This window comes from Carcharodon carcharias, chromosome 2 (assembly GCF_017639515.1).
Source record: "Carcharodon carcharias isolate sCarCar2 chromosome 2, sCarCar2.pri, whole genome shotgun sequence".
In the NCBI taxonomy this organism is placed as follows: Eukaryota; Metazoa; Chordata; class Chondrichthyes; order Lamniformes; family Lamnidae; genus Carcharodon; species Carcharodon carcharias.
Window position 1 is genome coordinate 84698639 of NC_054468.1, and position 24891 is coordinate 84723529.

Sequence of the window (24891 nt, forward strand, 5' to 3'; positions counted from 1 at the left end):
TTCAACATGCAACGTACTGACAGCTCATCACTCAGTAACAATTGGCACTTAAGGGTTGTAAATAGCCTTGGGGAGTTAGTGCAGCCACAGAGGGAATAATACTGAGTATCCATCCTGACTTGGAACTTTAGCCCTGTCCCTTCATTGTCACTGGGTCAAAGACTTGGAACTCCCTCCATAACAGCACTGTGGGTGTACCTATGCCACATGGACTCCAGCGGTTTAAGAAGGCAGCTCACCACCAACTTCCCAAGGGAAATTAGGAAAGGGTAATAAATGCTGGCCCAGCCAGCAATGTCCACATCTCATGAAAGAATAAATCATTTGTGGCTAGCAAAGAGATCTGTGCAATTATAGTGGATAGTCAGATACAAAAGAAAAGCCTTTCTCGGGTTTGAAGTGCCAACCAGAGGCCATGGGTAATGTTCATTTGTCCTTCAACTTGGTGCAAAGCTGAAAGAATGCAATATTGCCCCTTCTTACAACTACTGACAATCAGCCTTTCCACTGTCCCCCTCCCCAAGTTATCATTCAGCTGATCATTCTCCACTTTTCTTGCTCTCATTACAATTTATGAACATATAAAGTTGACAGGCAAGGAAAGACCAGCCAGCGCATCATGACTAGACACTTCCAACCCCTACAGTAGATAGTGTCAGCAATATCTTGAATGGGTGGTGGAAGCATGGGGACAGGGAGGAAAGACATCACAGCTGAGCCTTATCCTGACACTGCAGTGTGATTACGTACAGAACCCAGGCTGACTTTTCCCTAATTTGGGCTGAGAGAGACTGCAGAACCTTAATCAATGGATCCTATCAGCTAACTCAACTGGAGACCAGGGATTAAACCTGAGGCACACTGAGCCATCAGCCATCTTGTTGTGGTTTCATTGACGCTTGCATCTGCTGAACATCCACTGAGAAAAATATAGGAATTCCAAAGTATTGATTCACTGAGTCGATATTTGGAGTAAGTTAGTTATCAACTTGTGTTTTGTTTTAATCAATTGGAATTTAGCAGATGGACGGGGCAAGTTAAGTACAAAACTTTCTTAATGATTGAATCAAAAATTAAACTTGACCAATCTAGCTATGAAATTTACCTAATATATTGGATCAAGTTGCATTGTTTTATTAAATGCTGTGGATTTGATGATTTCAATTTACAAATATTTAAACAAGCAAAATAGTTTATTTTAACAGAAGGGAGGTGCACTCATCTGCGAGTCTTTCCTATTTTAGAGTTTACTTGATTAACGTCTCGCAGCAGAAACTGGGAAGTTAAAAAAATTTCCACTTTAAAGAGGGAATTTCAACACCAAATGACCAGGTACAAAATATTCTAATTTATTCTATGCCTGTTTCTAAGGTTTGACCTATTTTAGTTATTCCACTGTGATGATCGTGTGACTGAGATGCTAGCTTTAGGGAGCTTCAGGGCTGTTTATTGATACAGCCATTCTGACAGTATATGTGTCTGACAGTACCCGCTTGTATTCCTGGATTGACAAACCCATCAAATCACTTTCCCCACCATTTAAACAGTTGTCTGAGGTTGGGAAGTCGTAGATTTCCATGGAGGGGTGTGCTCTGTGCTCCGATTAGTGTTAATTAGTGTTTGTAGAGGTGACATGTAGAGAATCATTTAAAATTGCAGTTCAGGAAGAATTTGCATTTATATAGAATTTTCACATTTTTAGGATATCCCAAGGTGCTCATGTTAGCCATGGCTCAGTTAACAGCGCTCTTGCTTCTTAGTCAGAAGGTGGTGGAGTCAAGCCTGAGGGCAGGTTCGTCCCAGATTTGCACTAAGCTGCAATGGTGGCTTTTCACATCACATTGCCCCAAACCCGCTGCATTAATTATGCAATCCCGGGAAACATGCTGTTTCCATGGCAGGCAGGGTCTCATTTGCCCGCCACGCCATCACCTCGCTGCTTTATCAAGCTAGGCGCCATATTTTAAGTCCAGCCACACCCGCACTTCTCAGTGCTTCCAGTCCAGGACTGATTCAAAGAGGACAAGACCCTGAAAGGGAAAAAGACTGCAGCCCCCAGGGTCAATGACACGTCCCTAAAGCACCTATGGATGCGATGCAGGCTCGCTGTGATGTCCTCCACCCAGCTCTGGCCACAGGATGGGCAGCAACCTCACTAATCCAGCTTGGGCAGTGGTGGCAGTGGTGGTCAGCGCCAACACCCTGTAAAAGAGGACAGCCACCCAGTACCACAAAAGGATGAATGATCTCCTCTGGTATGTCACTCTTCTCATCACTCTCCACTCACACACACACAAACCCAGCACACATCCACAAGGCCATCATTCACTGCAAGTTCGAGGGACATCACCATTCATTCTCTCACACACACTGTCATTGTCCTCATCTCGTCCATGGGACCACTCACCACCCACACAAGCCAGGCATACTTATCATCAGGTCCGGCAGGCGTGCTCCTTACAGGAGGTACCCTTCCTGAAGTCTCATCATAGTGCTTACCCACACCCTACACCAGCGCAGAGACACGCACCTCAGTAGGACCTAACTTTAGAGTAGCCTCAGGATCACAATCTTGTGAGCACATCACACTGTCTAATCCAAGGCACACAGAGGCAGGGATTTCCCAGGTGTCCAGCACTCGGAGGACTGCTGGAGGCCAGGAATTTGCTGAGTCTAAGTCAAATGATGAGCCTCTGGACTTGGTCATGTCACAGTTGCTGTGCCAATCAAGGTTATCACAGACAGGGTGAAGCAGTCAACAGGTTGCCTCCACCTCCACTGTGAAAGTCTGGGGAGCACCAAGACATAGCAGCAGGGTTAGGAAAGTTAAGAAGATGTAATTGCACAGCGTGGGCATGGGTGTTAATCACTTGCACATAATGTACATATTGTTCACTATTGTCAATAAACCCACAAGAAAGTCTCCCTTCCTATCGAACCTTGTTCTGATGAGCAGCATTCATGTCACTCAGATGTGAAACCTTTCTGCACAAGATAAAGGCAGATGTCTCAGTCCAGGATCTCTCCCTGTGCTTTGTGCAGCCTTCAGACCAAAGTGATGGTCTGGCCTCACACTGCCTGGACACATTACTGATGCCTGCACCTCGATGGTGCTTGTCATTGCTGTCAGAATGTCATGGGCAGAGGTCACAGATTTCCATCATTCTCTCTGTGTGCTCTCAGCACCTTTAAGGTGGGGCTGGCCCCCATCTCTTAAGCATCTGTGACCAGTGACACTGTGCTCCTGAAGGGCTAAGGTGCTGAAGGTGGACAAAGGATCAGGCGCTTTCAAAGTTTCATGGCAGCGTCCCTATGATATTTCCCTGATCACACAGTGCAAGCAAGCTGCCCTCAGCCAGACAGGAGTCAGACATTCTCAGGGGCTATGTGGAGATCTATGGAGTGTCCTCACTACATGTCATCATCATCCTCCTGTAATCGAGTGACTAGTCAGGTCTCCGCTGCGTCTCTATAACAGGAGCATTATCACAGAGGGTATGTGCGCTGCCATAAGCCAGACTGGAGTCAAATGTTCACAGATGCAATGTGAGTATCTTATGGTGTCTTATGGAGTATCTTATGTTGTCATCATCCTCCACAAATCTAGCAGCTATGAGGGCCTCCGGAGCGCGCTTGCCTCGTCTGACCAGTGCAAGGGCCTCATTGCTGTCATCGTCACCTCTGAGGACCCCCTCACACTCATCACCACTATTGGAGAAGACCTCGAGCTCCTGCATCTCCTCCTCAGCCAGCTCCTCTCCCCATTGCAGCACCAGGTTGTAAAGGGCACAGCAGACGACGATGATGCGTGACACCCTCTGTGGACTGTATTGCAGAGCTCCACCAGTGCGATCCAGGCACCAGAACCTTGTCTTCAGCATCCCGATGGTTTGCTCCACCAAGTTGAGAGTTGCAGCATGAGCCTCATTATATCATTGCTCTTCTGCAGTCTGAGGCCGCCACACGGGTGTCATTATCCACATCCTCTGCGGGTAGCCCTTGTCCCTGAGGAGCCAACCTGCAGCCGCTGTGGACCCTGTACGACATCAGGGATCTTTGACCTACTGAGAATGTAGGAGTCGTGCATACTCCCTGGAAACCATGCGTACACCTGCAGGATGGGTTTGTGGTGGTTACACACCAGCTGCACATTCAGCAAATGGAAGCCCTTGCTTGTTGCGACAGAGATCCGAGCACCACATGAATGCAGTCGATGACACCCTGCACTGTGGGAAACCCGAGATCTGGGCAAATCCAATTACTCGTGCATCCTGGCTCTCCAGGTCTTGTTGTGTGCCCTCATGAAGATGGCATCTGTGACCTCATGGATGCATTTATGGATGGAGGTTTGTGAGATCCCACAGAGGTCACCTCTGGAGCCCTGAAAGCAACCACTGGTATAGAAATTGAGCACCACTGTCACTTTCACAGTTACTGGCATGTCCACATGGTGCCAAATCTTACAGTGGTTGGCAGATGTGACAGATCAGTTCCCTAGACATGCACAATCTTTGGATACACTGTTTCTCCATCATCTGCAGGAATGAAAGACAGTGTTGACCTGTGACGGTTCACTGTGGCTCTTCGGTGGCATGTGCGGGAGCCCCAGCTGCCCCTTCTTCCACAGGGTGCTGCTTCTCCCTCTGCGCAACCAGGTGCCTCAGTTGCTCTCTTCTCTGTAATCTTCACTGTCTGTAAGCCATAAGGCATACAGCTAGGTCACCAGGCTCCATGATCCTGATGTACTCCTCCTGCAGGATGATAGAGAGAGAGATGTGTGGGTTGGCATGGGTGTACGAAGAACATGTCTTGGTCAAATCTGGAGGCCCCTTAACTCATCCTGGAGAGTGCTGGCAACCACCTGGATGGCCAGAGAATAGTGCACTGCATGGCTGCCCAAAACCTCACCTTCCACTGCCGCACTCCACTTGACCGATTGGCAGCAGCTTTGCCCACTGGACTACATGCTGTGCTCTCAGCTCAGGCGCAGGCATTCTCCAAACCCACACTGCAAGGCTGCACTGTTAGCTTGAAACATGGGGGAGACTGGTCCAAACTCGGATGCTGACATTGCAAGGGGCTGTGAGCACCTCCACCAGTGATTGCTCCATGGCCAGCTTTAGCAAGGAGATTGAACAATGTGCCCAGTCATCCAACTGTTCTCCAGTCCACTAAAATGCTTGTTAGTTTGCAGAGTGTGCCCGAGGGGTGAAAAGCTCTGGAGCACTTGGTGGCACTTTATTAAGTCTGCGTTGCTTGAGTGGGCAGATAAGCTAGAAACCCGACTCCAATCATATCAGTGATAAAAACAAAAAAACTGCGGATGCTGGAAATCCAAAACAAAAACAAAAATACAATTACCTGGAAAAACTCAGCAGGTGTGGCAGCATCGGCGGAGAAGAAAAGAGTTGACGTTTCGAGTCCTCATGACCCTTCGACAGAACTTGAGTTCGAGTCCAAGAAAGAGTTGAAATATAAGCTTATATTTCGACTCTTTCTTGGACTCGAACTCAAGTCCTGTCGAAGGGTCATGAGGACTCGAAACGTCAACTCTTTTCTTCTCCGCCGATGCTGCCAGACCTGCTGAGTTTTTCCAGGTAATTCTGTTTTTGTTTTGGATTTCCAGCATCCGCAGTTTTTTTGTTTTTATCACATGAGCTTAGATAGTCCATTAAGGTATAAGCTTGGCTTAAGGTGAAGCAACACATGAGGACCACATGTTGGATCTTCTAATTCTAGAGTCAGTCTTAGTAACAAGGAAAGCACCTGTTCTGGGACTTCACCCATTGGTGAATAGGAAATTGAATATAGGATCTAAAGGCCTGTGGAAACTTAGAGGGGTCGCCATCATGATTTGTGGCTCTTACAGCAGTAAGCCTCACAATGTCTGAAAGGAGCTTATCAGTGTACAATGCACCTTGCTGCACAAAGTGAGGCAGAGAGAAGGATCTATTTGAGATGGGTTGGTGAAGGATGCCCAATGAGATGGGTAGCAGCATGAATGCCTTTTTAATTGGAGGAATCAATGGAAATTATCTGATAATGGTACAAGATCAAGAAACCAATGGTTACCTTCCTGTAACTATGTGAATTGAACATTCATGGCAGTTACAATTACCTCCTCTCAGTATCTTAAACAATTTTAAGTACAGGCCATAAGCACCTCTTATACAGCAGGGCTCACTCAGTACCATTAACTTTTGCCTGAAATTGTTCTTTATTCACAACTTGTACACAATCAGCTCAAAGTAATGTACCTGCTCAATGTTGGGGCATATTAGTGATACACGATACCTAGGTTTTACAGTATTTCACCATGACGACATTAACCTTTCACTTCAACTATGCTTGCAATGGCAGCCTACAACAAAAGAGAAAGAGTACGTCCTAAAGCAGGGCCCCTAACATTTGTCCTGATACATCATGCAAAACCTGGACTGAGGCCACTGAGGAAATTAAAGGTTTAGAAGTAATGGTCCCAACTCAGAGATCATTGTAACCCCTCCTCCTACTTTCATTCTTCTCATGTTGTTCTCTCATTCAATCACACACTGAGTTCTTCAAATACTGCCAGTTTGCTGAGCATCACATCTTCAGCTTCCTGAAGATTACCCATGCAGTGCTGAATGTTGCATGCTCATTTCCGTGAAGATCAAACACTAAGCTGGAATGAGTATTGGACGCGCAACTCTCTGCATGCGCGAAATTAAATTTCCTGAATATCATACTCAGCTCCCTGAAAATTCCATGCTAAGCTCCCTAATGATCACACACTCCAGCTGACTATGTCCTTTCCCTGCTGTATTACACTTTATTTCTATTATGAGGACAGTGTTATGAGGCACAGTTCAGGGGGACTCACTTCAGCAGTAGCTGATGTCCGCTGCTTTGAAACTCAAGGCCCTTAACAGAAACAATGCAACGAGTCTTATGGTCAGTGCATTTTCAGAACAAGTTATGACGTGATGCATTCACAATGTATTGTGACGAGAAAGACTGCATTTGAGCAGCAGGAACCAAACAGATGTGACAGGAGCAGCTTTCTGATCAATATGCATCTCCCCTGTGGTGTGTAACCCAAGGATGAAGAAAATGGGAAACATAATTTAAAACAAAAACAGAATTACCTGGAAAAACTCAGCAGGTCTGGCAGCATCGGCGGAGAAGAAAAGAGTTGACGTTTCGAGTCCTCATGACCCTTCGACAGAACTTGCGTTCGAGTCCAAGAAAGAGTTGAAATATAAGCTGGTTTAAGGTGTGTGTGTGGGGGGCGGAGAGATAGAGAGACAAAGAGGTGGGGGGGGGGGGGGGGGGGTGTGGTTGTAGGGACAAACAAGCAGTGATAGAAGCAGATCATCAAAAGATGTCAACGACAATAGTACAATAGAACACATAGGTGTTAAAATTAAAGTTGGTGATATTATCTAAACGAATGTGCTAATTAAGAATGGATGGTAGGGCACTCAAGGTATAGCTCTAGTGGGTTTTTTTTTTATATAATGGAAATAGGTGGGAAAAGGAAAATCTTTATAACTTATTGGAAAAAAAAGGGAAGGGGGAAACAGAAAGGGGGTGGGGATGGGGGAGGGAGCTTACGACCTAAAGTTGTTGAATTCAATATTCAGTCCGGAAGGCTGCAAAGTCCCTAGTCGGAAGATGAGGTGTTGTTCCTCCAGTTTGCGTTGGGCTTCACTGGAACAATGCAGCAAGCCAAGGACAGACATGTGGGCAAGAGAGCAGGGTTGAGTGTTGAAATGGCAAGCGACAGGGAGGTTTGGGTCATTCTTGCGGACAGACCGCAGGTGTTCTGCAAAGCGGTCGCCCAGTTTACGTTTGGTCTCTCCAATGTAGAGGAGACCACATTGGGAGCAACGAATGCAGTAGACTAAGTTGGGGGAAATGCAAGTGAAATGCTGCTTCACTTGAAAGGAGTGTTTGGGTCCTTGGACGGTGAGGAGAGAGGAAGTGAAGGGGCAGGTGTTGCATCTTTTGCGTGGGCATGGGGTGGTGCCATAGGAGGGGGTTGAGGAGTAGGGGGTGATGGAGGAGTGGACCAGGGTGTCCCGGAGGGAGCGATCCCTACGGAATGCCGATAAGGGGGGTGAAGGGAAGATGTGTTTGGTGGTGGCATCATGCTGGAGTTGGCGGAAATGGCGGAGGATGATCCTTTGAATGCGGAGGCTGGTGGGGTGATAAGTGAGGACAAGGGGGACCCTATCATGTTTCTGGGAGGGAGTATTGAATATTGGACTGAATATTGAATTCAACAACTTTAGGTCGTAAGCTCCCTCCCCCATCCCCACCCCCTTTCTGTTTCCCCCTTCCCTTTTTTTTCCAATAAGTTATAAAGATTTTCCTTTTCCCACCTATTTCCATTATATAAAAAAAAACCCACTAGAGCTATACCTTGAGTGCCCTACCATCCATTCTTAATTAGCACATTCGTTTAGATAATATCACCAACTTTAATTTTAACACCTATGTGTTCTATTGTACTATTGTCGTTGACATCTTTTGATGATCTGCTTCTATCACTGCTTGTTTGTCCCTACAACCACACGCCCCCCCCCTCCACCTCTTTGTCTCTCTATCTCTCCGCCCCCCACACACACACCTTAAACCAGCTTATATTTCAACTCTTTCTTGGACTCGAACGCAAGTTCTGTCGAAGGGTCATGAGGACTCGAAACGTCAACTCTTTTCTTCTCCGCCGATGCTGCCAGACCTGCTGAGTTTTTCCAGGTAATTCTGTTTTTGTTTTGGATTTCCAGCATCCGCAGTTTTTTTGTTTTTATTTTTTTGTTTTTAACATAATTTAAATGTTGCTTTAGTGCTGGTTATGGCTGGCTTCTATGCTTTGATGAGCCTAGTGAGGTTATTAAATTTCTTCTGTTGTTGAGCTGCTATCCTAGGATCGCCAAGATGTGGTGCTCTTGGCTATCACACCTCCTTATATTTACCTTCACAGGCCTCCTTCCCCCATCCCAAAGATGTTATGTCTGCATTGCATAATTTCAGATAGCAAAACTTCAAACTCTGAAAATTTGGAGATTCTGTTCCTCAAGAAACAATGTGTAGGTGGTCCACCAACAAAATGGCTGCACTGGCCCTCTTAATCTACTGCAGACACTCATGTACAGATATTGCACCAGATTTGCCTCCAGCAGCCACCCGTCCCCCTGCCCCCTCTCAACCATGTCTGCCCCATGCAATGCAGAATTTGTTAGGCTAGTAGCCTGACAAAAACAGTGCACTTGTATCAGTAATGAAGATTTGCCCAGCAGATGGAAATCACTTCACTTCTGGTGAGGACTCAGTTTTTGATTAAAATCTCAGCTATAGAAAGTTCCAGCCCAGAAATTGCTCCATTTAGTCTCAGCTGATGATTTTCTCTGCATAAGCTATCTGGTCTAATCCCATGCTTTAATATTCCTCCTTTTTAAAAGCAATTATGGTACTCTTTTTAAAATAATACCAATGTACTCTTTGAATAATGGTTTGTAGCAGAAAATTCCATATTTTAAACTAACCTCTGTGGAAAGAACTTTTCCCTGATCTCTCCTTTAATTCTTTTTCAATCTTAAATTTAGGCTCTCTTGTTAACATATTGTTGAGAAGCAGATAAAACCAATCACTACTTGGTCCAACAGAATTGTTCAGAACTTTAAATCTACCACCTCACGCTTAACCTTTCCAGCTGTAAAAAGACGTAACCTGAACTCGTTTCTTTTGCACACAATACTGAGTTACGTTACTCACTACCTTTTTGCTATTCTCAGGTGTTGATAAATAATCAATATGATGATGGCTTCTGTGGTGGGACTTTGATTAACAGTCGTTGGGTTGTCACTGCAGCCCACTGCTTTGACGTGGTGCTGCCGCGCTCAGTTATGGCAGGTAAGAGACAGATATATTGTTCTTTAAATTATGTTAATCTCCAAAATCAGCATTTAGTTTCTGCTTCTCTTCCCCATTTCTATCTCACTTCCACTGCATTTGTCACTCTTTTTAGCCTGTCTTATTATCCTTTTGCCCTTTAACTCCTTCACTTGCCACTCCTCCTTGCAATCACATCTTTCCTCCTTCAGCTCAACCTGTGTTCTTTCTCCATTTCTTTTGTTTCTTCTATTTAGCTTTCACTTCCTTCTGCTCTCATTTGATTCTTCCTTCTCCACTCCTGTCTTTTTCTTGTACCATTTTCTTCCTCTTTCATTTCTGTCTTATTCATTATATATCACTTTTCCTCCAATACATTTCTCTCTCTCCACTTATGTTTCTTTTTCCTCCGTCACTCATTCCATTCCACTACTTTCTCATCTCTTTGATTCCTTTTCTTGTCTCTTAGTCTTGCTCCTGTACTTCACTCTCAGTCATTCTTCCATGTCTCTTCACACTTCTTGGCTGCCTCATCTTTACTTGCATGTTTCTCCTTCTCCACTTCTGCTGCTCCTTCATGTCGGTCTCCTTTACTTCTGTCTCTATTCAATTGTTTTTCTTTTCTCCATTTCTGTATGCCTCTTTCCTTTACCCCTGCCTCTCCTCCTTATCCTTCCTTTCTTGATTCCATTTATGTTCCTCACTTCCTTTTACTGTTCTGTTTTCTCTCTTGGTTATCACTCTGGCTACGCTACTTACCTTTTATTTTGTTCTTGACCTTTCACTTTCAGCTAACTCAACATAGAATAAGTATAAAAATTTCTGGGTTGCAGGGTTCAGTTGCTAACTTATTGCTTTAACATAGAAGTTGAGCAGGAACAGCGAACAGTGGGGTTAATTTTATTTTGACAAAGGCCTAAAACACATGCATTATGAAGGCTACTTCAGACAATATCAAAAATATTACAGCACAAACATTGTGCCTGTCCCGGCTCTTGGAAAAACCTATACAATTAATCCCACTGTCATTTTATTATAGGCATACGATTTTTTATTTTTCCCTTTTGAAAGTGACAATTGAATCTGTATTCACCACCCATTCAGGTAGCATTTTCCAGATAATTGCATCAATTCAATGATATAAGCAGCTTCTCAACCTGCTCTTACTCCACCAGGTGAATATGACAAACTTCGAAAGGAGCTCTGGGAGGAGAAGGTTTTAGTGAAGAAGTTTCTGATCCATCCTCAGTATGACCCAATAAGATATGACAATGACATTGCCCTTCTGTACTTGAATCAGCTTGTGAATTTTAGTATTTCCATTGCTCCAATTTGTCTGCCCAACCACAACCTAGGTCAGCTCCTGCTGCAGGATGGGAAAGTGGGGACAGTGAGTGGCTGGGGCCTGACCCACAAAGGAAGCAGATTCTTGAGGAGAGTCCAACTTCGTTGAACAGGAGGTTTGCATACAATCAACAAATTTGTCAGTTACAGATAATATGTTCTGTGCTGGGTTCAAAGATGACTATATGAATTCCTGTCAAGGCGATAGTGGGGGACCCTATGCAGTGTTATATTGACAAACATGGTATTTGATCGGCTTAATTAGCTGGCGTGAAGGCTGCGCCAGAGCAGGAAAATATGGTATGTATACTAGAGTACCTGGTTACTTATCGTGGATATATGTCACTTTGTCAGAGTACAGCCACTGAGACGTTGAATTCTCTGCGTAGTCAATTATTGTGAATGAACACTAGCACAAGAGAAAGACAATTAAAGAGCAGACACATGACAAAAGCACTAAGTAATGGGGGGAGAAAACATTGTGACACTGGGCAGCAGATCTCAAAGCTACCATTTAACGTCATTTAGAAGATTAGCTTGTCAATTTATCAACCATAGGTTGCTTAACAGCAGACAGTACAGTTGAGAATATTCTAGCCTAAAAATTACTGCTGGTGATAGCTGCAGATGAATGCTTAATACACTCATTTGCTGTTTTCTGTTGAATAATTTCTATGCTTTAACATTGAAACAAATGCCATTCACATGTGAAAGAAACAAGGGAAGAACTGAAGCTAACAGCAGCAAGGTAATCAATCATCAAATATCCTAGAACTGCTCCCTCCTTAGACTCTAGTCTGAATTGAATTGACAGTTTGGTAGCTCTCATTCATGCTGCAGTATAAAGCCTGGCACGGTCACGGATTCTGATTGTGTTGCAATATATAAATATCGCACTATCGTAAGTTAGTGCTCCAGTTTATAACCCAGCACTTTCATGCAGTTTGGATATGGAACAAATAAATTGATTTGCAAATGCTGATAGCTGAATTTCCTTTCTTACTTTTTGTTCTTTTGAATGCTACCATTTATTAGCAATTATGCATCATCTTTATTACACAGGGAGGTCAGAGTAGAAGCAGAATCTAGGATAGCTTCTTCTCTCGAGGCCAGGTCTATAGGCCAAGCAACACATAATTTGGCCATTAGGATGTTATGAGTCACCTTTTCTGTAATTTTCCTTAATCATTGAATATAGATGAATCTAAAAATAGATGTTTCAACATTACATAGAGGATGCTCTTGGAAAACTCCCTGTGTAGCCCGCTTCATCAGGTGATCATCCGCAACCTACAGCAGATAAGGTTAGAAGCTAGAAGATTCTATATTAAGGCCTTAGGAATCTCAATTAGTAAGCTGAAAAGTCCTAAGCTCCCAGCCATGATCTCAAACTCCAAGCAAAGCCCATGCACCTTACAGGACCATTGGCACTTTATTCTTTCTTGGGCAAGATGTGACTGTGGGCACAAACACTCACAATTTTGTGATAAATACTGAAGTCCCTGACCCAAAGCATATACTCAAAATTTATGCAATACTTACAAGGATCAAAAATAAACTTCATAACAGTAATTAGCCTTCTGAAATGAACGTAATACCTTTCATGGAAAAACTCAGCAGGTCTGGCAGCATCGGCAGAGAAGAAAAGAGTTGACGTTTCAAGTCCTCATGACCCTTCAACAGTTATGTTGAAGGGTCATGAGGACTCGAAACGTCAACTCTTTTATTCTCTGCCGATGCTGCCAGACCTTCTGAGTTTTTCCAGGTAATTCTGTTTTTGTTTTGGATTTCCAGCATCCGCAGTTTTTTGTTTTTATAATACCTTTCATGTTTTCAACCAGTGAACACAAATGTCCTATCTGGCTGTGCAACTCAAGAGTATAAATTACAAACCAGGTTTACTAAAATTGCACTAAGGAATTAGAGTGTTTTTAAATTGCACTGCCTCCATTATAGAAACAAAGACAAAGATGTCACTAACTCAGTGATAATAAACCTGGAAGAAATCTTACAGCAGAACTTATATTTGAGAGCTCATCTAAGCAGCACGCAGTCTTTATTAGCTGCCTCCATACGAACAGTATTAGAAGACCTAGTGAACTGGAAGAGGACCATCGTTTTTTTCCTGAGCATCAGGAGTCACTAGTTTAGGAGCTGTCCATCGCAAGAACTTCAAAGGAACAATACCTTGCCTTGATTTAGTGTTTTCAGGACAAAACTGCATCTTATTAACAGCCCCCTGATGTGACAAATAATCAATTGAGTTGTCCATTCTCTGCAGTTAGACAAAAACAATTAAGAATTTCTGTCTGTGAAATTTGCATACAACCCTAGTTAATCATCTATCTCGTCAGTGATCAACGGCTTTTGAAGTGGTACTTAGTATAATACAGTATGTATCCTTCCAACCAAGAGAAAAAAAAGCCAGCAGACAGCTGCAGACAGATTCTCTTCCTCTTATTTATTTCAGAAATCAAAATTTGAACTGACCAACTACATCTCTAAGGACCTTTAATACATTTTATTACCGATTTATAAACCTTGTCTTTTGGTGTTTTTTAGTTTGCTTTCAACTAAACCGGAAAATCAGGATAAATTCAGTGAAAAACTGGCTAAAAAACTTTTTTATTTTGAACATTAAATCAAGAAAACAAATGTAAACAAGGCTCAATTAAGCTAGTCACAAACATACAGAAAACAAAGGGATATATTTATTCAAATTTTGGTGCACAGAAAGTTGAGTTTCATACAGCCAACAATCAAGCTCCAATCACACCAACTTGATGCTGTCTTTATTTCGTTTTTACAGTGTATTTCCAATGTTCCTAGAATACGGGGAAAGATTCTATTCCACATCCACTGAAAAGCTGATTGAAAGCAGTTGTACACAGTCTCAATTCCATGGTCAGTAGTGAGTAGCAAAATGAAGTGCTCACTTATTATTACCCAGTAAATTCTTTCCCAATTCTATGGCTTCTGGTAGATTTAAGGTTTCGCAGGATTGGAGGTGGGAGTGGGCAGAAATCAATATTTGCATTCTTCCTTTTAATGCATTTGCAGCATGTGCTTGCATATAATTCACCATCCTAGATGCCCTGAGAAAGTGGCGACATTTCACAGCCTATGAACAATATCACCAAATAACTTACCTCGAGTTGTTTCTTTTCCAAGATCTAATGCTACAAGTGGTCCTGAGATGTGCGTGAATTAGTCTGGTGGTGTTTTTGCACTGGTGTGTCACATGCTCATCACAGGATCAACTGAGAAAGAGAAGTCTTGCTTTTGACAGTGAGAAATGGGCAGATTTTCTTTCACTAACCTAGCAGCCTAGAAAAATCTGATAATTTATCAGTGGAATTTAGTTAAAACAGACAATTTTAAAGGTGCCTATCTGTCTTATATAGATGTTAATACTAATGCGGCAATGTACACTATAAATCAGAGAATATGGTCTCCCGTTTACCTTTCTTTCTGTGTATCTGTTCACTTGTTATTTCATGTGCAAAGTGGTGCTTAACATGGCTTGGTGTAGCAGAGAAAGAAGCAGCCAATGAGAATAGGCTTCATTTTCTGGTTGGGAGGGGTGGGGGGGGGGGGGGTCGTCGTCGTTAGACAACGTGGCTCAACAGTTCCCTGTCCATTTCCTCCCTATCTAACTCACATCTTGCTTCCACTCTGTTCCTTCTATTACCTTCTTTACCTTGACCATTGCACTAACCCCTCCCATTGTTATGCCTATCCAGTCCTTTTTGAGTGACCCCTCAAGCTGTTCCCTCCTCTTCACCTCACTTTTCTATCATCTCACCCAGAATCCTCCATCCACTGTACCACCACTGCTATAAGTTCCCTCTAGGGGCAAGTGAAAGGTCTGTCTGTCTATCCCTTTCCCTCTGAGACAAAGGGTCTTTGCTTATTTTCAAAATCCAGAGTTCTTTTATTTAAAAATCAAATTAGAATGAGGAAAGGCACTGTTTACATACCTCTTCACATCTATCTGCTTATTTCCCTCTTTTGTAGAATTTATCCTGCCAAACTATTTACCATCCTTGCAACTTCCTAGAAAGGTTAACATGCACTCTGAAATTTGTTGAAACTTGTATAGAACCTGACACATAATGTCATGACAAAAGGATGTACTATTCCTGGGTTTCTTCCTCCCAAAAACAATTGGCTTACACCAGGAGTTCTCAACCTTTTTGTTTGAGGTTCTTTCCCTTGTTATAAATATTCCACAGACCCCCATTACAACACAAGCAGCTTTCCTGTTTAAAAATCTGTTACAAATTAAACAATTTGTTTTACTTACACTATGACTGCTATCCACTGTTTCCCTTTCTTGAGCGGAGATTCTCTCTCTTCTTCACATGCTGACTGGCCAAAAATATCTCTCAACACTAACTTTCCAATTTGCAAGTTATTTGTGCTTTAAGCAAGTGTTTTTTTAAATGCCTATACTGTATAAATATAGTATTGAATACAATTGTAATTCCTAGTGCTGTAGCAGAAGTAACTGTTTGGGAGAAGGGGTGGGGGAGTGCTGGTAGGGAGAGAGAAATCACAAGCATGTCATGCATCTAAGGAGTAATCAGAAGTGCAAAGAAAACATGAAGACACAGAGAATGCTGCCAACTGATTTTATGAATATAATCAGATCACTATGGAAACAAGAAAGGAACATAACCACTCTCTCCTCCTCCTCCACCAACACCCCCCCACCCCCTCCAGGGTCTTTGTTGACAGGCTGCATCCAAACACCAACCTCTGCTACTTTCTCACATGCAGACTGCCTAGCTTTTTCTTCCTCTCTCTCTCTCTCTCTCGTACTTCAACCTGTGCGAATACAGAGAGACCCCAGCTTTGGTTCACTTTCATTGACAGCACAATTGTTACCACTTGTCCAAACTCCGATTCTGATTGGTTTATTATCACGTCAATTTCTTTTCCCTACATGTTCTCCGTTTCTTTTGGTGCTAGAGAGAGAGGCCATGACTCAAAGATTCATTTCTTGTTTCCACCATGATCCAATTATGTTCATAAAATCAGCTGTCAACATTCTTCGTGTGTTCATGTTGGTGGATGCCTTAAAACCTGCTCAGGAACTCCCAGTGGGCCATGGGCCCGGTTGAGAAGCTCTGGCTTACACAACAAGTTTCCTTCAAAGCCATTTTCTGGTTATTACATTACTTTCCATTTACAACATGAAAGGAGGAAGAAGTGTACGTGAGGAGTCAACCACTGACTACTGACAACTACAAACCTTTACAAAGAGGGGTTTATTTGTTTAAAAAATGTGGCATGTGCCTACAATCACATTGTATTTCATCACAAATTGCCTGATCAAGAAGATCAGCCCAACCTTTAACCAAGATATCCACCTACAGACTCATCCAGTTAATGAGGGCTTACTGAAAAACTTAAAGACCAGAACGATGTGAGAGGTGTGCTGATCTGGCAGATACAGCAGATATTTCAAATAATACATCCAAACACAGCACACATCTATATTTAATGAAAGTCCTTTTCTTTCCCCCCCCCGCACTCCATTTAATTGGACAGCAACTTGGCTCCATGCCAGGCAGCTGCGTTCCTCTAACGCTGGACACTAGTTTGCTTAGAAAAAAAAAGTCTATCCAACCTCTATACATGCAGTCTGCAGATAAGTAAAACTTATCCTTTTGATGTGTAGAGTGGGCTCACCAAATGTGCTGCAGTCAGGAACGGCGACAGGGTATCCAGGGCTCAGATGCTACAGCTAGCCGTAGTTCAACATTCCAAGACTTCAACAAACCACTGTTAAAAAGAATGCCTGAAAACAGAAGAGAACAGAGGAGGTATATTGATTCCACTGGGCCGGATGGGTAGGAGTACACAATCTTGTATGTACACTGCTGCACTACATTCATCAGCTCCAGGTACAGTTATTGATAAATAAGGATCACAGGGGCATGCGATTGCCTTCGATGCTGATCTTTACTGCCCGAGACGATTTGGTCATTTTCTTGATATCTTGAAATCGACGCATTTGTTTGTCGAGGCGATTCAATGTTTTCTTTACTGATCCCTGGGGTGGAAGGAACAAAACACAAAATCAATGAGCACATGCCAACATCAGGCAAGTATATTACTGTCACTTTAGTACTTACATGTGCAAACATATACCCCCTCAGCAAATTCTCTCCTGCATTTTCAAACAATTTGAAGAGTTATCATACAGTCTAACGCGTGTGCGCACATCTCTGCCTGAGACGCATAATCAACATTGACTTTGAATGTGGGCAAGTAGGTTAAAGCTCTCATCCCCAATGACGCAACTGAAGTCCTTTGATATGAAATATGATCCTGAGTCAAAGAAATACTCTTTTAACAAGGTTTCACCATGCTCATAAAAGAAACCTATGTTTTAGGCTTTTCGAAATGGCAACTTAAAACTGACTGATGCAGAAAGTATTCGGCGCTCTTCAAAATGGCTGTAATAGTACACTGAAAGCAAATTTACAAACATTGGAGAACTGAAAAGATCTTGTTTATTTGGCCTGGTCCACATACTTATGATATATCACAATATATACTCTCTCCAGCCCACCCAAAAAACCATCATCTCTTGGGAAAGGTGAAAAACCATTTAAAAACCCAGGCCAAATTTGGGAACAAAAAATCTAAGAAGTGCTCTCCAACCGCGCCCAGACAACAATGAAAATTAATCAAGGAGTTAATTTCGATTCTGCATTCCTCGTACAATTTAAAATTGTGACCTCTAATCCTCCATAACCTATCAAATTGAAACAAACTCAATTCAAACATAATCTATTTCCTTTGCCATCTTGATAACCTCAGTCAGGTCACACCTGATCCTACCTGTCTCTCAAGTGTAGAGCCCCAACTCTTCTAATGTATCTTGAGGACTCAGATGCTTTAAACTGCGAACTAGAATTTGGATGGTTCCACTGATGTATCACTAGCTAAATGCATTATTTACTATGGTGCGCAGCCATATAGAGCAGAAAAAAAATCTAAGCTTATACTCTGAACTGTGTTGAGTTAGCTAATCTAAATTGGGCAGCAAAACATTGGCTTTGGAATTCCTTGGCGGCGAAGGAGGTGGGACCTCAGTCACAGCTCATGATCACTATTTAGTGATTCCTGCTAGGAACTGCATGCTGGCAGCCCATCAGAAAAAAACTGGTTTGGTTGGGGTGTCCCCACCTCACCGCAGGTCCACAGCTTTCCAGCAATCATGAAATAACAGGATGATTGATGCTTGTGGAACCCTATGCTAGCATAAATCAATATCCTCAAGAACAAAGTCAATTGGCGGAGAAAGTTGTGAAGAGAGTAGAGACTGGGCAAAAGAGCTGAACCCAAGAGGTGACTGCATTTGACATCAAGGCAGTATTTGAACGAGTGTGGCATCAAGGAGCCCGAATAATATTGAAGTCAATGGGAAACCTCCCCACTGGTTGGAGTCATACCTAACAAAAAGGAAAACAAAAATAGAATTATCTGGAAAAACTCAGCAGGTCTAGCAGCATCGGCGGAGAAGAAAAGAGTTGACGTTTCGAGTCCTCATGACCCTTCAACAGAACTGAGTGAATATTAGGAGAGGAGTGAAATATAAGCTGGTTTAAGGTGAGGGGGGCGGTTGTAGGGACAAGCAACCACACCACCCCACCCCCTCCCCCCCAACCTTAAACCAGTGTATATTTCACCCCTCTCCTAATATTCACTCAGTTCTGTTGAAGGGTCATGAGGACTCGAAATGTCAATTCTTTTCTTCTCCGCCGATGCTGCCAGACCTGCTGAGTTTTTCCAGGTAATTCTGTTTTTGTTTTGGATTTCCAGCATCCGCAGTTTTTTGTTTTTATCTAACAAAAAGGAAGATGGTTGTGGTTGCTGATGGTCAATCATCTCAGTCCCAGGACATCACTGCAAGAGTTCCTCAGGGTTGTGTCCTAGGCTGAACCAGCTACAGATGCTTCATCAATGATCAACCCTCCATCATAAGGGCATTGGTGGGGATGTTCACTGATGATTGCACAATGTTCAGTACCATTCCTGACTCCATGGATACTGAAGCAGTCCATACTTATACGTAGCAAGATCTGGATAGCATTCAGGCTTGGGCTGATAAGTGGCAAGTAACATTCATGCTACACAAATGCCAGGCAATGACCATCCCCAACAAAAGTGAATCTAACCATGTCCCCATGACATAAACGGCATTAGTGTCACTTAATCCCCCAATATCAAAATCCTGGGGTTTACCATTAATCAGAAGCTTAACTGGACCAGTTGTATAAATACTATGGCTATAAGAACAGGTCAGAGGCTGGGAATTCTGTGGTGAGTAATTCACCTTCTGACTCCCCAAAGTCTGCCCATCATCTACAAGGCAGAAGTCAGGAGTGTGATGGAAATCTCTGCACTTGCTGGGATGGGTTTGGTTCCAACAACACTCAAGAAGCTTGACACCATCCAGGACAAAGCAGCCCACTTGATCGTCACACCCTCCACCAGCTTAGGCATTCACTCCGGCCACCACTGGCACACCCAAACAGCAGAGTGTACCCATATACAAGATGCACTGTAGCAACTTGCCAAGCCTCCTTCAACAGCACCTTTCAAACCTGCGACCTCTACCACCTAGAAGGACAGGGGCAACCGACGCATAGGGACACCACCACCTGCAAGTTCCCCTCCAAGACACACACCATCCTGACTTGGAAATTTTTGCCGTTCCTTCACTGTCTCTGTTAATTGTATACATTAAAATCCCTTAACACAGGTTCCATGTATTCAAAAATATTTTTCTACCCAAAAAAAACAGCAATAGAGAAAAATCAGTGCAGATCATGAAGCGAGAAGCAATTTGCTGCCCCTCAGAGGCATAATATTAGCAACATCATGCAACAGTGGCATGTGCCAAGGAACAGATATGTCAGGCCAAACCTCCCTGACAGGTACCATTCAAGCAGCTTCCTCGGTCACCCACCTACAGTGGTATTCTATCCTTGTCAATGCTAAATTTGACAGCTCTTTGCATCCTGCTTAGCTTCCTCTTTTCTGCAAACAATCTTGTGTTTTTCCAAGCAGCTTACCTCTTTCCTTGATGACTAATAAGAAAAAAAGGGAAGTAACACTCAAATGTGGATATGGCGTCAATCTTACTTCGAATGCATTCGAACCAGGGTCTGGTGGGATGTCTAGGACATGGTGGTGATTAGAGAGGAGAACAGTCGAGGACAATCAGCATCATAAATGATCTGAATGGTATCATGACATCAGTCCAGTTTTAAATTAGTTATGGCATCAACCAAATCAGCAACACAGACAAGTATGCTACTAACTTGGAATATTACACATGTAAACTATTACTGACAAGTTAGATGTGCCCAGACACCAATTACATAACAATAGGTCCTGTGGATTTATTCAACACGGAGCAAGAGCACAAGGAGTACCATATACTGGCAATGTCATGGCAGCATGTTTATGAACACGATCAGCATGTGGTTGCCCCACTAGCTACCAAACCAGGATATGCTTCAGGGTTGAGTGGAGGATTCAGGAGAAAGATGTGCCCTCCTTTTCTGTGCCCAGCCCCAATCGAGAAGATCTGAACAAAAAGTTGGCCCAGTTACCTCTTCCCTCTGTGGCCCAGCCAATCTGACTCTAGATTTTGGCTGTTAGCAAAAATCTGATCTCCCGAGTCCCTAACCCTATCTTCAATATGGTGAAGCACAGAACAGAACTAGCATCTCCTCACTCAACATGGGTGAGGTGGGGAAATCAAACTCACATGAATCCATTCTAGTCTCTAGGGTGTCAGCATTTCACTGCACCGCCTGGAAGTCTTTTCCTTTGTGAATTGACTTTTTTGGAATGACATTTCATCCCACCCACTGCCCCCCCCCAAACTCTTATCACTCACCCTGCTTGTCTCAATCTCCACATTCCACTTTGGTCTAACAACATAGTCACGGTTCGATGGTAATGGCACTCTGGCTCGTGCACAGAATCCTGGGTCGCCAGGTCTCAGTGCTCTGAAATGGAAAGATGCATATAGTATATAAGTGGAGGATGCTTGAAGATCGGATCCATTGTATGCAGAATACTCGATTGTCATTCATACCTACTGAAGACTCTAAAATAATTAAAATCCCAATCCCATGCCTGTCCTGATTTCAGTTATTTAAAAAGTAACATTTATGAAGGGAATGATGAGTGAATGACACCTCGCATCAAATCTTGGTTTTGTGCACCATTATTTAAATTGCCAATGGTTGCTGTTTCCCCAGATTCCTCGCTCACTTGATCCACGCATCACTTACTTCTCCTCTCCTGTTAACACCTTCTCAAGATCTCTGCGTGGGGTTTGTCCACCAGAACTAAAGAAAAACAAAAACAGTGTTATTTCATTCCCCTCACAATGTATAGGTATTTACAGGCAGGACTTGGATAAATGCACGGCCCTGAGACTACTTAACAGAAACCAACATAAAATTGCAGCTCCCTTATCCTCCTTTCTGCATATATAGGATTTCAAGGTTTGCCGCAATAGCTAAACTGTGCACTCAGAGGTCATACTACATGAAGTCCAGAGTCAGGGATATGTACAGGAACCCATCATTTTCCAAGGATCAGTATCAAAGGTTTTGGGTAAATGGCAACTCTGACAAAGGATCAGAAGAGTGGATGCTAACATTTTCTACTCCCCAAATCATGTCCTTTCCACCACAGAATATTCTGCTTATTCAAGACTTTGAGATTCCACTCTGATTTCTTGACCTCCTTCCTGCACATACAGCTTCCTACTTGGTGCATTTGATGTATTTTATATACAAAATGCATCATTCTATTGCACCAGAAAGGATAAAGTTAGGAAGCATCTCTAGACTCTAGCATCTCCACACAATGGGCAGGATTTTACCATCGGCGAGCGGGGACGGGGTGGGCGGAACTCCCGATGTCACCGTGCCCCATTTAAATGTTCAGGAAGGCGGGGGCGCAGCAAAATCAGCTGCGGGCCCGCCGACCTCAATTAAAGTAATTAGTGGACCTGCCCGTCCAACTTTAAGGTTGGCGGGCAGGCCAGGAGCCCCGGCGGCAACTAGAAAAAGCATGAAACCTCATCAACCGGCAGGATGAGGTTTCATGTAGGGTTTTAAAAATTTTAATAAATTTTTTATGGAAATTATGAACATGTACCAACTCATATGACATTGCCACATGAGGGGACATGTCAGGGAATTTTTTTTTTCTATTTTGAATATTGCTGAAAGTAGAGGTGATCTCCCTGAAGCAGCACTTAGCCTCAGAGAGATGAATGCGCTCTTTCGTGTGCGTGCACGAAAGAGCACACTCTCGATTTTAGGCATTCCCCCCACCCGCACAAGGAGTGCATATCACTTCCCTGCGGACGTCACGCTGGGCGGGCCTTAATTGGCCCACCCATGTAAAATGGCGCCACGCCTCCAATCAGAGGCGCCATTCGGAAGCGCGCCCACACGTGCCTGCCCATCAACTTTCCCCCCCGATGGGAAGAAAATTCTGCCCAATGAGTTCTTCAGCTCAGCTAACTCGGAGTTGAAAGCTGTGTCCCATTCACCCCGTAGGAAGGAGGAGCAGGAAAGAACAAACCTGCATTTATATATTGCTTTTGACATTTGCAGGGTTTTCCAAAATGTTTTTTGAAGCACAACGCAGTAAGGAAGTGCGATGCAGTTAGCAATTAGTGCACGACAAGATGCATTACAAACTAATCAATCTGTTTACAGTGGTGTTGGTTGAGTAAACAATTCTGGTCAGGACATTGGGCCCTACTTCTTTGAGGGATCTTTTGCCTCCACCTGAACAGGCAGATGGGGTGTCGGGTTCACATCTCTTCAGAAAGACACCATCATGGGATCACAGTCTCAGAATAAGGGATCAGCCATTTAAGACAGAGATAAGGAGAAATTTCTTCACTCAAAAAGTTGCAAATCTTTGCAAATCTCTACCCGAGACAGCAATGGATGCTCAGTTGTTAAGTACATTCAACACAGAAGTCGATTAGTGCAGGAAGGTCGAGTTGAGGTAGATGATCAGCCATGATCATACTGAATGGTGCAGCAGGTTCGACGAGCCAAATGGCCTACTCCAGCCCCTATTTCTTAGGTTCTAATTGCTCTTTGAAAATGCAGAACCCTCTCTTTACTGAAGTATCAGTCTAGGCTACGTGGCTTGAATGGATTACCTTCTAATTCACGGTCAAGAGTTTGTTACCTACTGAGCCAAGCAGCTATGAGAAAATGTTAGAAGGCTGCTCAATCTTCATTCAGAAACCTGGGCTAAGCTGGCTGTCCACCCAAGCTGGTGGTGAATTATGTATGGCAAATGTGAAGAGACAGGAGAAAATAACTTCCACATTACTGGAGTTCAGTCTCCTGACTAACCATAACCTTTTCCTTGTTCCTCAACAACACAGTAAAGGACACACATGTGCCCTGTTCTATTCTCATATTTAGACTTTATAAAGAGCTCAAGATCGACCCCATCAATTTTCTATTTAAAGCCACTGGATGAAGCTGAACAGTGAGTAACAGACATGTGCTTTATCATTGTAAAAATCATAAGGTATGGCTCCTTTTTAAATTATAACCTGGTTCCCCAAACCAATAGCACGCTGTTCCACTTTAGGGCTTTACCAATTACCTAACGTTGGAACAAAATGTTGGAACTGATAAAGTATCCTCAAACAAGCAATGAGCATCTTGTTAGTCAATCCACAGTCAAGGAAGTTTTTTTATGGCCAGACCAATTTCAGGCCTTGGTGTGTTTCAGAACAACCTTCAGCAGCCCAATTTCAGAATGGCCTGTAGCCAGCCCAGTTTCAGAGTAGCCTGTAGCCAGCCCAGTTTTAGTGGAACCTGCAGTCAACTTGATTTCCGAGTGGCCTGTAGCCAGCCTATTTTCAGTGAAGGAGCTTGGGTTGCGTGTTTAGCTAGGTTCAATGAAGCTAAGTCAGGAGCAATCGAAGAGAGTATTTTCCCCCCACAGATTCAACCACAGGCAGAAGGGAACAGCTGTACAGGGCAGCTCAAGTATTTGGTAAGTTATTAGGAAATTTTGAATCTTTATAGATAAGTAATGAACCCATAAATTATAACATGAAACAAAAAAATCATTGAATTGAAAACCTGTAGTAGCGTCCTTGATCTGGAGAAACGACATCAGCTGCATTATCATCGCTGTCTTCGTCCCTAGGGTCTCTTTATAAACGAATGAAGCAGAGTTTAGGGTAGCAGACGTGGACAGCCATATTGGGGATAAGGAACAGATTGTAGGTGTTATGGGCACTCCGCAACATGGCTGTTCATATAGAGTGATGAAGATAATGTAAAGCAGAGTGGAGAAAAACTAAACCAAAACACAAACTCAGGTGATAGAAACAGAGTGCACAATGTGACAGGAACTCAATAAAATTAAGAGAAAGAGCAACGGTTGGTGAAATAAAAGGTGTGGGAATGATGTGTGTACATTCTGGATTCTGTACTCCACTCATACAAGTATTTCTGTGGGACTACTGGGCTCTTTTGATCTCTTTTATCTGGGTGAGAATGAGAGCTGCTCATCCCATTTTAACAACCCAATTGGTGGTCTCCCTCCCAGAAAAAAATGTTAAAAACTTTTGTT

The 24891-nt window shown here is 43.2% G+C and overlaps 1 protein-coding gene across 3 annotated transcripts in view; it reads right to left on the bottom strand.

The window, feature by feature from the left end:
- Nucleotides 1-16474: 16474 nt before the first annotated feature.
- LOC121291996 (protein IWS1 homolog) overlaps nt 16475-24891 on the bottom strand; it is a 47509-nt gene continuing 39092 nt past the window's right edge. For 2 of the 3 annotated variants that reach the window (XM_041213727.1, XM_041213716.1), the window contains 4 exons: nt 24396-24467; nt 21549-21605; nt 21149-21260; nt 16475-17281 (listed from right to left, as the gene is read on the bottom strand). In XM_041213727.1, coding sequence (XP_041069661.1) covers nt 17156-17281; nt 21149-21260; nt 21549-21605; nt 24396-24467 — 367 coding nt within the window. In that variant the 3' untranslated portion in view covers nt 16475-17155. The remainder of the gene's footprint in view (nt 17282-21148; nt 21261-21548; nt 21606-24395; nt 24468-24891) is intronic. The other variant, XM_041213735.1, reaches the window with a different exon arrangement.